Below are 15,662 nucleotides of genomic sequence, written 5' to 3'. Positions count from 1 at the left end.
ATCATCGGCAGAGTTAGCATTTCAGCATGCTGACTTTCTAGGAACGGAAAGTCTGTATTTCAATAAGCTTGGAGTGTATATCGTCTCTGTCGGGTGGAAACCTCGATATGTCCAAAAACCAAAACGGTTATACTTTTCAGGATTCAAATTCAAAAGCAGCAAAAGTAGCAGATCTACAAGCTCAAAGCACTGTGGTTCTCGCCACGCATATCTGCTTGTGGATCTGCTACTTTGGATGCTTTTGTGTGACGCCGTAGTATGATCGAGTAGGGTATTAATTTACAAAAAAACATATATATATTTTTAGAATATGGAGATAAGATCTGCCCGACAGCAATGACAGTTGAATGGAAGTGAGACACTCACCTTCAACATAGGTAGGGAAGGATGCCAGACTTCTTCTAGCCTATGGAAGTAGAGTACATGGAACAAATAATTAATATGGTACATTTATGCAAATAGAACCTCACCAAATTATCTGTATTCACAAAATAAAGGAATTTCACATAGAATAGAATACCAATTTCCAATGAATAAATTAATTCAAAGTATTGGATATTTTTATGGAAAGTATTTTTGTTATTTTTCACAAGTAAAATAAATAAATACTAGGATAACAAATGTAGTAGTTCTTCCAGCACCTCTTTGTTAGCAGGTGGTGAATCCAGAGTGTCCTCTTGAAGCAGGTGTCTGCTTGAAGACTCTGCTCCCAGTGGAAACGAGGACTCTGAACCTGGGGACTGGACAAACACACACAGAGAGGCATTAAGTATCTTTACTTTAGTACTGTACTTTTTTTTTTCGTGTGTGCACACCAGAATGTAATAATAATTGCCCCATTTATATAGCACTTTTCTTGGTACTCGGTCGCTTTACAAGGTCAAACATTTTTGAGGGGTGCAACCACTCCTACAACCAGCAATGTCCGTGTACGCCTATGTATGTATGTATGTGGTCATGTACCCATGTGGTCATGAGCACCAGTATATGACTATAGGTTACCAGTAGGGGGCGCGAGAGAGAGAGAGAGAGAGAGAGAGAAGAGAGAGAGAGAGAGAGAGAGGTGGGGAGCTGCACCACTCAGTTCACACGGGTGTGATTTTTTTGTATTAATTGGTATTGAATACATAGGAGTATGTGTACAGTATGTGTTATCCTTTTAGCTTGAATGTCTTACTGTACCACGTGCTGAAAACATTTCTGACTAATAAAGTATTCAATCAAAACATAATATATTCAATCATTAGCCAAACATTAATAGGAGGTGGGATAGCGAACACAATAACCTTTGCTGCATGATGCTTGGTGTGTGCGTGTGCGTGCGTGTGTGCGTGTGTGTGTGTGTGTGTGTGTGTGTGTGTGTGTGTGCGTGCGTGCGTGTGTCTGTCGGAAAACCTTCACTCTTATTCACTCACTATTAAGTGTCAATGGTTTAATAATGTGGCTATTGTGTTTACTTTATAATTTTAAATTGTAGGCCTAAATAATGTATAAATACAGTATGAACTCATTAGTTGTTAATATCTGTTGTCTGTTATAGAAAAAAATAAACACTTCAGAATTAATAATGACTCACACACTGCAAACTTGATCGGGTGCAGTACTTAGTTCAGACTAGTCATTGGTCCGACAAACCTCAACCTCAAGCCCTAACTTAACCATAAGCACGGGAGCAGCGCATGTTCGAGCGGTTCCCACATGTCGAACTAATACTTCAAACCCTGGCCTCCCGCACGGAAAAGGGACACGAAAAAACCAAACATCTCTTTAACCACTATAGCCTCAAAACCACTAGCCTCAATGCCCAGACCGCACCAATGCAATTAGTCGCAACTCCTTGGCAACAAAACCGTTTTAAGGTCAATAGGCCAGTCAATCTAAGCTAAAAAGGGGCGTAACCAAAAATGAATTGCAATAGTAATCGTTCAAGGTTTGTTATGATCCTTAGGGTCATCTAAATAATATAGAAATTGGGAATGACATATTTAGTGGTAAATTCAGGGGTTGAATGTTTTAAGTATAGCATGTGATGTGTAAAAACTAGGGGGTTTTCATGATACTGAACCCATTCCAAGTATTAGTTTTGGACAAAAAAAACACCCCTTGGGCTAGATTCGGCCATAGCCTCTTGCTCACATTTGGGCAAGTGATGATGGCTATGGCTGTTTTGAGCCCAAGGAGTGTTTTTCATGCAAAACGAATGCTTGCAATGGGTTCAGAATAATGAAAACCCTTTGCCTTACAGTAAGTTATAGGTTGTTAATGATACCCCAACTTTCAACCCCTGGATTTACCATGATCCAGTAATTACTTAATTCACATTTTTTTATATGTCATTTGGATGACCCTAAAGCCCAAACCACACCAAAGGGACAGGTTGTGACAAAATGGTTTTTAAGGTAGACCACACCAATGCATTGCAACTCAATGAGTTGCATTGGTGTGGTTTACCTTAAAAAACGTTTTGTTTGTTGGATTGGGCTTAAAGGACAACTTTAGTTTTTTTCAACCAAGGTTCATGTTTTAGGTTGTTATTAGAGAAACTAAAAGGTGAGTGTTCATCTTTTTTCATTTGCTGCTTTCTTTCGTTTTAGGGATTTTAGCAGTTTTTGACAGGGGGGGCGGGGGCATTCGAGCATGGGGCTAAATATGTATTTTTTTACACAATTTTATGGTGATTTCTTTTTTTATGGTTTACTATAGTCCTAATAAACGCCAGGCAATTACATCTGGCCACAGAAGATCACAGGATCTACTGAATGTGAAGGTAGCCTACTGGGGGAAGGCTTATACTGTGTGTATAGGCTCAATATGTCAGTTTGACACATTCAGTAGATCCTGTGATCTTTTGTTGCCAGATGTAATTTCCTGGCGTTTATTAGGACTATAGTAAACCATAAAGAAATTAATCGCCATCAAATTTTGTAAAAAAATACATATTTAGCCCCATGCTCGAATGCCCCCGCCCCCCTGTCAAAAACTGCTAAAATTCCCAAAACGAGAGAAAGCAGCAAATGAAAGAAAATTAACTCTCACCTTTTAGTTTCTCTAATAACAACCTAAAACATGAACCTTGGTTGAAAAAAAACTAAAGTTGTCCTTTAAGGATCATAAAAACCTTGAACAATTACAATTGCAATTCATTTTGGTTCAAACCTTAGATTGACTGGCCTACAACCATAGACTCCACCAATGCAACTGCCATTGGGGATAATGGTTGCAAGTAGTTGCGTGTTGCAAAGAGTTGCGTGGCGAATTATATTGGTGCTGTTTGGGATTTAAAGGAGGATATATTTGGATACTGGTCTCTAGGCTGAGGTTCTGAGCCACACAGGTCACATGATATGCTACCAGGTTAGACAAAAGCATCTTTAATCAAGGAACATTATCTGTAATAATATATGACTTGATGGTAAATGTTGACCACTTAAAGGGGTTGTAAGTCCTTTCTTTTTCTATTAGAATGAGTGTTAAATTGCTCTATATTCCATAATCATTGCTATGAAGTGTTTGTTCGGTAGTAGGTTGGGGATACCGATTTTGTCCAATCAGAATGGAGATGTCACACAGGATAAACAAGTGGAATTGGAAGTGACGAAACGATCAATGATACAATTGGAAATGGAGCACGATAACATTTTAACTGATGCATTATATTTGTGGGGTTGTCTTTTCTGATTGGAAAAAATAAATAAAATCGTATCCCAAACTGAAAACGTATTTTGTGTTCACGAAAGAGCTGGAGAGACCACTGCTATAGTTTTACAAAAACATATCCCTTACTGCGTAAGCAAGGTATATGTTTTTTGTAAGGCTTACACCATCATTAAGTCCTATGCTATTTTATATTTTCTAGTACAATGCTGTCCTGTCCCTCCTCTTATTTTTCAGTCTCTCTCCTCTCTTCCACCACCGAATATAAAAAAAAATTAAACGATGAACCATTTCAGAGCGAGTCAAACCTCATCTCCGTGCGGTGGTTCTGGCACCGGCTCTGCCTGTTTGGTGGCGGTCTCTTCTTTCTCATGCTGGTCCACTTGGTACATCCAATAGTTCTCCATGTTCTCACACAGTGCAGCTGAACTATAAACAGAACCTGCGTACGGTTCCGTCCCCCCCAAATTTTTGTTTTGTTTTGATAAACAAATGTCCACTGGCCAGCTAGTGTACCAGACGAGAAGTGATGTCAGCGCACGTCTCTAGCTGCGTGCGGGCTACTCAGGTGACACAAGCTAGGTATCAGAATTCACTGTGTATCACGAGTCGGTGTGCGTGTGGACCTTAATGAATAGTAGAATTATGAGAAATGGACGTTGTAAGGACCATATTCCTGTGTGTATATGTGTGTGCGTGCGTGTGAGGTTGTTCTTTCCATTTTTGCAAAGGTAAACATAGACTGGAGGGATGTGAAAAGTCAAGACTGTGAATTGAATGAAGTTAATGTTACGTTACACAAACTCTGGGTGACTCTGAGGACCCCGTAGCCTAGGGGTCCTGGACCCCCATGTTTCACAGTATACTGTGAAACATATATACACATATATATTCTTCCATGGCTCTTCTATTCTTCCATGGCTTACCCCTGTATACATACAGAGGTAAGCCATGGAAGAATAAAAGGAGCTTTCTCTGCCTCAGTTATCTGAGCTTCAACACTAAATTATTGACGCCTCTCACAGACTCCTGGTGTTCTCGCTCCCCCACACTGAATAAATAAAGCATGGGGGTGTGGCGTGTGTATATGCCTTGGAGGCACGAGGACGCTCGTTCGAAACCGACTCCCGTCTTTTGTCTCCCCTCGCTCTGCCCTTGGTTTCCTGTCTTGTCGTTACACACTACCTACATGAAGTGTGAAAAATATGCACGCACGCTGCACACACATCACACACACACACACACACACACACACAAACTTTTATTTTAAGATATTTTTGGGGCTTTTTGCATTTTATTGATAGAGTAAGTCTGGACTTGAGACAGACAGGAAACGAGGAGAGAGAGACGGGGAGTGACATAGAAAAACTTAAGAACAAAAAAAGTGCACTCTCCACCAGGCTGTGTTCCCTACCCAGCGTTGTGTCAGTGGAGTGTACAGAGGAAGCTGTTAGGGGGAATAGAGTTTGTACTCAGACTGTGTGTGTGTGTGTGTGTGTGTGTGTGTGTGTGTGTGTGTGTGTGTGTGTGTGTGTGTGTGTGTGTGTGTGTGTGTGTGTGTGTGTGTGAATGTGTGTGTGTGTGTGTGTGTGTGTGTGTGTGTGTGTGTGTGGTGCCCCCCATGGGCAGAAGTGAAAGTGGCTTTGGAGGTGGCCACTCAACATGCGACTCCAATTTGACGATGATTGGATGTTGAATTCATGACTTAAGGCGTTTGTTTGTGAGAAATAGGCCCCGCCCACAGTGTTGTGTTGACTCACAGAGCCATTAACCTGTGTTAGAGCTAACACACACACACACACACACACACACACACACACACACACGTAAACGTGCCTGACAATGTGACACAATGTCAACACCGTTTAGCCCAATGCCACTGACAACATTCTCGACACATCGTTAGTTGTGCTCACCTCGCCCCCTAGTGACGGCTGCAGGTCAGTGCATTCTGCGGTGGGACTCAGGTCCTGCCTCATCACCCACACAGGTTCCTTGGGCTCGTCGGGGGTGTAGGGCGACCTCACCGTGCGGGTTTTCACCTGGCGGTGAAGATTATTATCATTGCAAACTATCAATTTAGTGCTGAACATTCTTTTTAATAGCAAATAATAACACTTTGCGATCCATTATTTTCACTCTTTGTGTACGAGGATTAAACAGAGCTTAAGTGATTAATTAATTAATAATCAATTTAGCCGATTATTTAAAAAATCTATGTGATATTTTTTTTTGTGTTGACTCATTGATAATTAATCCTGTTATACACATTTTTTTTATTGAAAATGTTTTGATTCATCGGAAAATGCAGTATTTCTCAAAGCTTGTACACCTGCTATTTTAGAAATGTTCAAATCATTTTGAAAAATCCTAATTTTGATAATCTATTCACATAAATCACTCTGCCGCGGCGGGGGTGGGGGTCCCTGGCAAAACCTTTTCAGATGGGGGTCCTTGACATGAAAAGGTTGTGCGAAACACTGCGATAGTCATCACTACAAAAACAATGGATATCTGCGGACCCCATTGCATAGCGTAGCGCCGCATTGTGAGCTTGTAGATCTGCCATTTTCAAAAGACTTTTATATTTTTAATTATACAGTTGAAAACTTGAAATGGGACATTCTGCACAAGGAGTACTTTTACTTTCTGTACTTTAAGTACATTTTGATACAAATCCTTTTGTACTTTCACTCAAATACATTTTTAATTCCGAACTTTTTCTTAAGCAAAACATTTGAGTACTTTTTCCACCACAGTGATTCTCACCTCCTCAATGGCCTCCTTGATGTCCTTGATGGCCAGCGAGATGGCGTCCCGTTTCTGCTGATTGTTCTTCACCACGACGGGCTGCTCTGATTGGCCACCGGGCGGGCCTTCTGACGGCTCCCCTTGGCTGGCGGCCGCAAGTGTTTTCTCGGCAGTCGGCGAGTCGTCCGCTCGCGGATCGTCTCGCAGTCTCCCGTCCCCCGCGGCTCGCTCGCCGACCTCGTCGACGGCGCCGGACGTGTGGTTCTGGAGGTTTCCTTTAAAGGCAACGGCAACAGATCGTTTTAAATTGGTCGTTTCACACATTGACTGCCGACGACGTGGGTCTGCGTTGTCTCAAATCCAACGCTCGACTGCCATGGACGTAGATCCACGTGTTTTCAGTGGTTTACCATAGAGGGCGCTCTAACACAGCCTGTGAATGATCCCAGGATCAACGAAGAAGTGTACACACAGACATCACGTGATCACAACATTTTTCAGCCGGTTTAGGATATTGCTGAAAGATCAATAAAAATATGATTTATTTTCTCTGCTTTCTGGCGTTTTTTTGAGTGGTGCAACCACTCAAAAAACAACCAGCAATGTCTGTGCGTATCTATGTATCCGCGTATCTATGTATCCATGTTCATGAGCACGAGTATATGACTTATTAGTACCTGTACCAGTAGGGGGCGCCAGAAACAGAGAGGGTTAGTGCTGTGCCTGCTGCCTGCTAATGAGAGGGAGATAGAGAGAGAGGTGGGGGGGGATTGCACCACTCAGTTCACACGGGTGTGATTTTTTTATACAGAGTGCAGATTTTATTCTCCTTCTACGTATTTTCTGAATCTGCACCGAGCAAACCCCTGAACCCTCACTGTCCTTGAGTCGAGCGAGACTTTTCCTTACGTTTTCTGATAAGCTACATTCAATTAATTCAGCTATAAACGATGTACTTAACTCTGGCAGTCAGTGTGTAAGTGCAATGCATTGTCCTCATCGCATTTGACATCACAGCAAGCAGGGCAGTAGGTATTGCGCAATAATGTTTTTGCATAATAGTTGCATGGATGCAATATACTGTAGTGCTTTGTATTTCCTATGGCAAGTTATTTCTGCATGGAGAGATTTGTGAAAACAAGAGTGGTTTAGGTCAGGGGTTCTCAACGTTTTTGGCAGGGGACCCCCGGAGATGCTTTGGCAGTGTCTCGGGACCCCCGCCCCGCCCCCTCCCGACCCCCAATATAAATTGACTGCTACAATAACCTTAATAATAGAGACAATACACCATAAATAAATACTGAAACCAGATAATCATTAGGGAAGGTGTATATGTGTACTATATGCAGGGCTGCACACAACTTTTTTGGTCTAGTACTCAGAGGAGCACCTGGAGGAGTTACTTGGTGCTCCTAAAATGTGGCGACCCGTCTCGCCGGATGGATAAAAGAGGGATGCATGAATAACTTATAGCAAAACGATATTTATTGGATAAGTGGGGACTGGCGAGTCAATGGAGAGTATTGCAACTCTAGATTCATCCCATTATTTTAAAAAATCCAGAGTTGCAAATTGCAGCTATAGGTCCATGTGTATTCCAGCCCTATATATGCATATTCTAAAACAAACTTCTTAATACTTCCTTTGATTGATTGATTGATTGATTGATTGAAATATTTATTAACAGTTTGCAGAATTACAGTACATTTCAAGCACAAACTCATATTATCCTAAGGATAATATGAGCATCAAAGCAATATTTAGATACTTTTTTAAAAAAATATTTAAATAGCCGATCTACTAGCTCACAACGTGTTGCGGAGGCGACATGTTGTGAGCTTGCTGATCAACTATTTGTTTAACATACGACACGTCGTACGGCGAAGCATACGTCAGGCTTCCCCTTTAGCCTAGGTGAGACACCGTCAACACAGTCAGACAGTCAGACACGCATGGCTCCTCGGTGCAAAATAAATAATGTACAATACCCGACTTTACAATAAAAGCTGGGTGACTGAAATTCTTTGTCCCTGTATAAAAGGTGCAGTTTTTATCGGCCAGATTGGGATGCTCACGACATATTTTGCACCACATCTCGCTGCGCTCAGCATTAGTTTGGAGCCAGCCGACATCATCCAACCACTTTTCCGCAAACACACGTTTTCTGTGCGGTTCAGGTGGTTCCGTTCGGCGTCTCTTTGGAGATGGTGGTGCTGGAACACCAAAATAGTTACTTAATGGCGCTTGCTTCTTGGACATTTTGACGAGAGTTTGGCTGTAATACTGTAAGAATAATGTGTCAGATAACCTTTTCTCCGAGTCCGTAGTAAACTCGTGTCCTCCTCCCAGTAGCAAGCAGGAAGCAGCATGCATGGATTTGGAATCCTCCCTCGTTTGAGTAAGGACGCGCTGTGATTGGCCACAATGGCCAGTGCACTCTCGCAAGACGTGCTGTGATTGGCCAGTAGCCACTTTGAGTGGCAGTCGGTGGGAAATGCTCTCGCCACAGAATTTAGTGGGTATTCTGGCCATAATAATCATTCTGGGCGGCCCCAGCTGTTGGTACGCAGAAGCGCTTCCCGGCGCTTGATTGACAGCGCATTTTTTATTTTGACGACGCATGCGCACTGGCGCACCACTTATGTGCAGCCCTGACTATATGTAAACTCGTCATTTCCCTTTTCCAGCCATTCAGTTGCAAAAAAAAAAAAATGAAAATAATTTGGGGACCCCCCAAAATAATTTGGCGACACCCAGAGGGGTCGCGACCCACGGGTTGAGAACCCCTGGTTTAGGTAATAGAAGTCAAACAGGTAAACGGGTCCCCCCCTTTTCAGTTAGGGTAGAAGGATAGTGGTCGGCTCAGGATAATGAACCAGAGGCAAACCTTCTGGTTTGTGCACGTCCATGGATGTGCAAGCGCTCTACCGCTAGGCCCACCCTCCAGCACACCCCTGTTTGTACTAGTAGTAGTCCACCAGTGGACTAGTATAAAATGTCTCTTATCTGTTGCCCAGAGCCTTAGCGATATAGACAGAGTTACGCAAACTGTGTTCACTTCATGGGGCCAGTCCAATGGCGGGTCTCCTACATATAGACTACGCATTGAGCATGGGGACAACCAACTGGGCCAAGTCCTGGGCCGGTAGTAGGCAGAAATGCTTTGGACTCAGGCAACAGCCCAGCTTTAATTATCTTAAATCCCTTTATTTTAGATTGTTTTGTAGTAATAGTACAACATAAACATTAAAGAGACTTTAGTTGTTACTGTACAATACTTTAAAACAGTTGTCATGTTGCACACATGCATAAAATAGCTCTTGTTTGCGCCACCCTTTTTGAAAACAATGTATTTCCAATTCCAGCTTGGCTCAGTTAAGGCTGCATGAACAACGCTCGAGCGCTCGGTTTCTGCCCCCTCTATATCGTAACTCTTCTATTAGATGGCTCTGCTGTTGCCCTACCTTTAGCCTCTGTGGCGGCGGCGTCCTCGTCCGGGTCGCAGCCGTCGCCGTGCGGGTACGGGGCGAACTCCGCCTCCTTCTCGGGCGTGTCCGACTCGCCGTCCGAGCGCTCGTCGTAGTGGTGCAGGCGCGACCCTACCGCCTCCTGCTGGTGGTAGACGCCGTCATCGGCAGACCGCGGCTCCACCAGACGGAACCCCGCCCTCTTCTCCCGCAGCGACTGGGCACTTTCTCCCGGTGGCGGCGGCTCCTCCTCGGCCGAGCCCCCCTCGGCCGGACGGGCGGGCGCGCCGGGCGGTGTCACGGCGTCGGGCGCCAGGATCGGCGCAGCATTGCCGATCTCCTCGTAAACGTGTTCCGAGTGCGAGTACTCGCCGTACGGCTCCGAGTACGCCTCCTCCTCGGGTGGCCTGACCTCCGAGCTCTCCGAGCTCCGCCCGTCGGGGGAGGCATTGGCCCCTCCTCCTCCTCGGGAGCGGCAGATGGGCTGGGCGTAGACGTAGTTGGAGAAGCCGGCATTCGGGCTTCCGTCCGTTTCGGCGCGGCTGTCCGCGCACCGGGCATCGGGCGCCGGGGGTTCCCCGGCGCGCGGGAGCGGCGGGGGCCGCGCGGGGGGGCAGGCAGGGTGCGGCGCCGCGTACTGCTGCTCGGCCTCGGCGCTCTCCGTGTATCCCTCCGCCTCCGGCCGCAGCTGGACGCCGTAGCTGCTCGCCTCGTCCTCCACCTACGGACAATTACAACTTACAATTTATAGCATTTAGCCCACCCCGGATGTTCCCGACCCACAGGTTGAGGAGCGCTGCTCTCTACCTCAGGCTGGCCCTCGGGCTCCAGTGACGTCATGGCCAGGCCGTCGTCGCCCTCAGCACGGTCGCTGTGCGCGTGGAAGCCGCTCTCCGTGCTGGCGGAGCGCGCCAGCGCCGAGTCGTCGCGCTCCCGAGCATCCTCGTCCTCTCGCTCAGCATGCTGTTGTCTCTCCTGCATGCATTATGCATTAGTCATTACCGGTATATATATATACACACTTGTTTTAAATTTCAGTTCATTGTATTTGTTTTGCCAATACAGAATACAGTTTAGTTAGTTGATATACTGTATATTTTATATTTACTTTAAACGCCTGCACTTTAATGGTTGTGTGCACGTTTTACTCTGGTATCCGCTATGTGAACTGTTTGTTGTCTGTACTGTTTCATTCATTGTTTAATGTAGTGTCTATGCTGCAACCCAATTTGCCCTTCGGGGACACTAAATAAACTTGAACCTTGAACCTTGATATATATATATATATTTTTTATGTAAAGCCTAATTTTCTATTTTTATTTCTGTAAGCTTTTTTCTTTTTTCTCCAATTCGTTATTTTGTTCAAATTTTACTTCTAGTCACTTTGGAAGTTATCAGAAACTCTATTTATTAATGCTAAACTACACAAAAAAATACATGTCTGGTACATGTCTGGTGCACACAAATAAAAATATTCTTTAAAGAAGTATGTGGAATTGTTGTGAATATACCATTATATCATAATTACATCTTAACTCCATCCCCAGCCCACCGCAGCTCTGACTGTGTGCAATGGATTTAACCGTCTGCCCACTACGGCAGACGGCTGGGATGTAAACACACTGTGGATAGTAATGGAGAAAATAGCAGATCTACAAGCTCGTAGCGCGGCAGTGCCACGCTATGAGCTCTTTTCACCTGTACCACTCATTCTTGGATGTAATAACTAAATAAATGAAGGTAAGAAAACCGTTGGTCCGGAATTGTCCTTTAACCAAAACAGTTTTGCAGTATTGCTTCAGTGTATACATTAAGCACCTTGCTCTCCTGCTGCAGCAGCAACTGCTGTGCCGCTCTCTCCGCCTCTCTCTGCTGTCTCTGTCTGTGTCTCTGTTGCTGGGCCCTGAGCCGGGCCTCGCTGTCCCCCTGGCGGCGGTACCGCGCCACTGCAGGCCGGGGGATAGGCTGCTGCTGCTGCTGCTGCTGAGATGCAGGAGGGGGAGGAGGAGACTGGGCCCCGTGTGGCCCCTCCGGGTCGGACCCCTCTGCTGACCTCCGCTGCTGGGGGCCCCCTCTGGCCCCGCTGGCGCCTCCTAGGGTTGGTCACGATCGCGACATTTTAGTTTAGGATAATTGTCATACAAATTAATGATTTAAAGGAGCATTCAGTGATTTGGGTGATTTGAAGAAAAAAATACGGTCCGCCCCGGTAACAAGATTTACAATTTACAATTTAGGCATTTAGCAGATGTGCACATGCACACACTTTACAGTGGGGGAAGTACAACAGACCAACAGCACGTGCACCAAGGCCCGCCCCACTCGATCATGATTGGAGGAAGGCCCCTCTCATCCTGATTGGATGAAGGCTTTGCCACCCAAAGCCCAAACCGAAACTAGGGTTTTTTTTACCCCAGGGGCTCACTGGGGACAAGGAGGAACTCCTTATATGGTCAGCCCACTTTATAGCAGGGAGGATTATCCAAAAAATAAGAAAAAATAAGTGATATTTGGTTAGTGATATATATATATATATATTTTTTTTTGCATTGAACATTGGAACATAAATTTAAAACAATGCATTGCTATTTGTCTTTTAGGCATTGCAAACAAAACTACCACATTCATAATTCCCATTAGGGATTTCATCCAGGAAGGTTCTGGGTTTTGTAGACGCCAAATCCGATCTCACCACTAGAGACCTAATATTTGGAGCTAGTTTGAATACAACTTGTGGTGGGGCTTTAAACGTATATTTTAACAGGGGATCCGTTGTCACAATATGCCAGTGTTTTTTAATGATATTTTTTTAAATCATTACCCAAATGGGAATAGGTTATGAAACACTGGGGTATTTTTTCCTGAACTGGTTTAGCTTTGGGTTTAGCATTCCTCCTGGGAGACACTATCAAATCGTTTTGATGCCTCATCAATCCAATTATCAGGATATCCCCTCACTTGAAAACATTCTTTCATGAATTGGCTAATAGGTAAGCTTGTGATAGCTGTCTCGTCATAGTAAGGTATTTCTATCCGTCGGCTTTCGATATAGATCTGTCGTACGTAAGTGAATTCCCTTCCTTTATGACAGTAATATCCAGAAATTCAACTTTGTCAACACTCAAGGTGAATTTTAAATCACTGGCTTCATTCAAGAAGACCCGAAACTCAATCATTTCCTCAGTTGAACCATGAAATATGAGAAAAATATTGTCCAAGAATCTCCGCCATATTTTAATCTTTTTGAAGATTATGAACGCATAATGCAGCCACCGGAACAATTCTTTACTCATTATTAATTCATACAGCGATGACGTTCATGCAAAAATAACTGCGATTAGCTCAGATAATTGCTTACCGCCTCCTCCGCCAGGTGCCTCACAACGCCTGTAGCGCGCTGCAGCGCCCCCCGGCTGCCGGGCGTGGTAGCTCTTCTCCTTGCCGCCGTGGTTGTGAGGCGCCGGCTCGCCGTGGCCGTCGTGGCAAGCGTTGGCCCCCTCCTCGCCAATCTCCTGGCCGAGCTCCACCTCCTGCGGGTTCATGGCTGCCCGGGATTGCTTCTGACCATAGACTGGTTCCGACGGTGACGTGGGAGGAGCTCAGGGACGCATCGGCGACGATCTCCTGACACACTCCGAATTCAAGGCGAGGACTGCTGAGACAAAGACAACAGGAAGTGGGAAGGGGACATGGATTAACGTCGTCAGTCACAGTGACTGATTTTAGTCACTTTTAAGAGATTAGAGTCTATAGTCTAGTACAGAGAGAGAATGGGTCAAAATACAGCAATAGAATACTTCAGAAGCATCTTTTTTTTTAATTATTATTATAAATATCATTCTCGGTATTCGGTATCGTTATCGGCTAACACATTGTGGACACATCAGGAACAAAAAAAGTGTATCGGGATATCCCTATTAACAACAGTTATTGTAAAAGTATTTGTATACTATGTGCAGTGACAATAAATTGAATCTAATCTAATCTAATGCAAATAATAATCCCCCTACTCAGTCCAGGTGAATGTTGCGTCGCGCATCATTGTACCAAAACACGGAAGACAGTTGACTGCAATCAATGACTTCTATATTATTATATCACATCAGAAATTGAATAATTTTGATTTCCCTCTCCCCCCAGCATGAATCTTCTCTTCCCTGACACAGAACATCTTAAGAGGGGTTGTGGGTGGGTTTCCACGGCCAAAACCACTGGCCTTATTGCATCAAACTGGGGGGTCTTTGAGAACCACTGAGCTCCACACAGTTAGACGCTGCTTTCTACTCTCCCCTGCGCACACACGCACGCATGCACACACGCACGCATGCACACACGCACACACACGTGCACATGCACACACACACACGCACACACACGTGCACATGCACACACACGCGCGCGCACACACACACCCCGGCAGGAGGCGGCAGGAGGCTGCAGGGTTGTCATGGCGATGGCGAGTGTAAAGGACTCCCCACGGGAGTGGAGGTGAGGACGGGCCTGACCTTTTTCCAACAGGGAGGACGAGCATCAGTGTTCTTACACACACACACACCACACCTCAAAATGGACGACCTCTCCCATCCCCAATACCCCAATACCTCCCCCCCCACACACACACACACACAACCCACCACCCTATGAGTCTTCATGACCAGCGCTGGACGGAGACAAAGTACACTTATTATGTAGTGATGGAAGTAGTGCTCAAATGTTTTCCTTACCCCCTTTAGGACTGAGACCAGTTAATATCTTATAAATCCTAGTTTCTATATCAGTGGCGATCAAACCGTTTCAGGTTAAGGACCAGGATCAGTTCAATGAAAATATTCCAGACACATAAAATGTGAGCAGTCAAAGGGCACACTGTTTCACTGTATTTGGGAATGCAGAGAGATTGTGGCACATTCATTTCTGGTTTTATCGGTCTGCTGGGAACCCAGAGCCTCCATTCATACAGTACCTCCAGGTTATGCTCCCTCCCTATTACTCCCTATAACTTACACCAGACGCCGAAACACCTGCCTATATGCACAGCCACACAGTAGAGTACATGCTCTCGTCTCTCGACCCCCCATGGGCTCCAATACACGCACATTGGACAGAACTTTTCTCCACACTGCTGTCTAGGTGTGGACAGCCTACCAGAGCATGTAGTTAAGTTGACTCCATCACAGACAATGTTTATCAAGCCTTTCAACGCAGAGTTCACGTCCTGACCACCCCTCACACTGACTGTTGAGCTGCAGTGACTTACTTGGCTATTGTTCACAATTGCATCGAATAAACATGTTTCCATTGGAACACTATAGGTTAAACAATAAATGTGTCCCTACTCCCTTTTCTGAAAAGCATGCACGAGGATGCTTACGCACACAAAAGCCCTTGTAGTGGTGCCGGTCCACGGGAGAGCAAACTGAATCGGATGTTGCAAGAACAAGAAAGTGGCCGCACACACTGACAGCCAAAGTGCCAATACTCGCAGAGTACAGGGAAACCAACGTTTCGGGCCGTTAAGCCTTCTTCAGGGAATTAATTCCTTTTCTGAAAAGTAACACTTTTGGACACAGGTTTCCACCAGACAGCGACGATTTACCGTGCGAGTGGAGATTTATTTAAACGCTTTTCACTGAAGTGTTCGTCAGGTACTTCCAAGTTGTTATAGTGTGGTACGAGGCGTCCAAAAAACAGCTCCCGTAGGATTTTTGTGCTAAAATTGATTTTTTTGCAGATCTTGGTTCTATAGGGTCCAAACTATGAGAAAATGATGGGGTTCAAATTTTCCCGGCC

General features: G+C 44.9%; 1 protein-coding gene across 1 annotated transcript in view; it reads right to left on the bottom strand.

Annotated features, from left to right (window-relative positions):
- The window catches only part of apba1a (amyloid beta (A4) precursor protein-binding, family A, member 1a), a gene marked incomplete at its 3' end in the record, with an annotated part of 49,183 nt that overhangs the window by 14,186 nt on the left and 19,335 nt on the right, over positions 1-15,662 (bottom strand). The window contains exons 2-9 of the mRNA XM_083783413.1: positions 13,231-13,527; positions 11,691-11,965; positions 10,680-10,847; positions 9,870-10,593; positions 6,424-6,680; positions 5,571-5,696; positions 642-740; positions 367-406 (exon numbers count right to left, since the gene is read on the bottom strand). Coding sequence (XP_083639539.1) covers positions 367-406; positions 642-740; positions 5,571-5,696; positions 6,424-6,680; positions 9,870-10,593; positions 10,680-10,847; positions 11,691-11,965; positions 13,231-13,414 — 1,873 coding nt within the window. The 5' untranslated portion in view covers positions 13,415-13,527. The remainder of the gene's footprint in view (positions 1-366; positions 407-641; positions 741-5,570; positions 5,697-6,423; positions 6,681-9,869; positions 10,594-10,679; positions 10,848-11,690; positions 11,966-13,230; positions 13,528-15,662) is intronic.

This window comes from Protomyctophum parallelum, assembly GCF_964188405.1.
Source record: "Protomyctophum parallelum genome assembly, chromosome: 15".
Taxonomy (NCBI): domain Eukaryota; kingdom Metazoa; phylum Chordata; class Actinopteri; order Myctophiformes; family Myctophidae; genus Protomyctophum; species Protomyctophum parallelum.
This window is presented reverse-complemented; position numbering and strand designations above follow the sequence as displayed.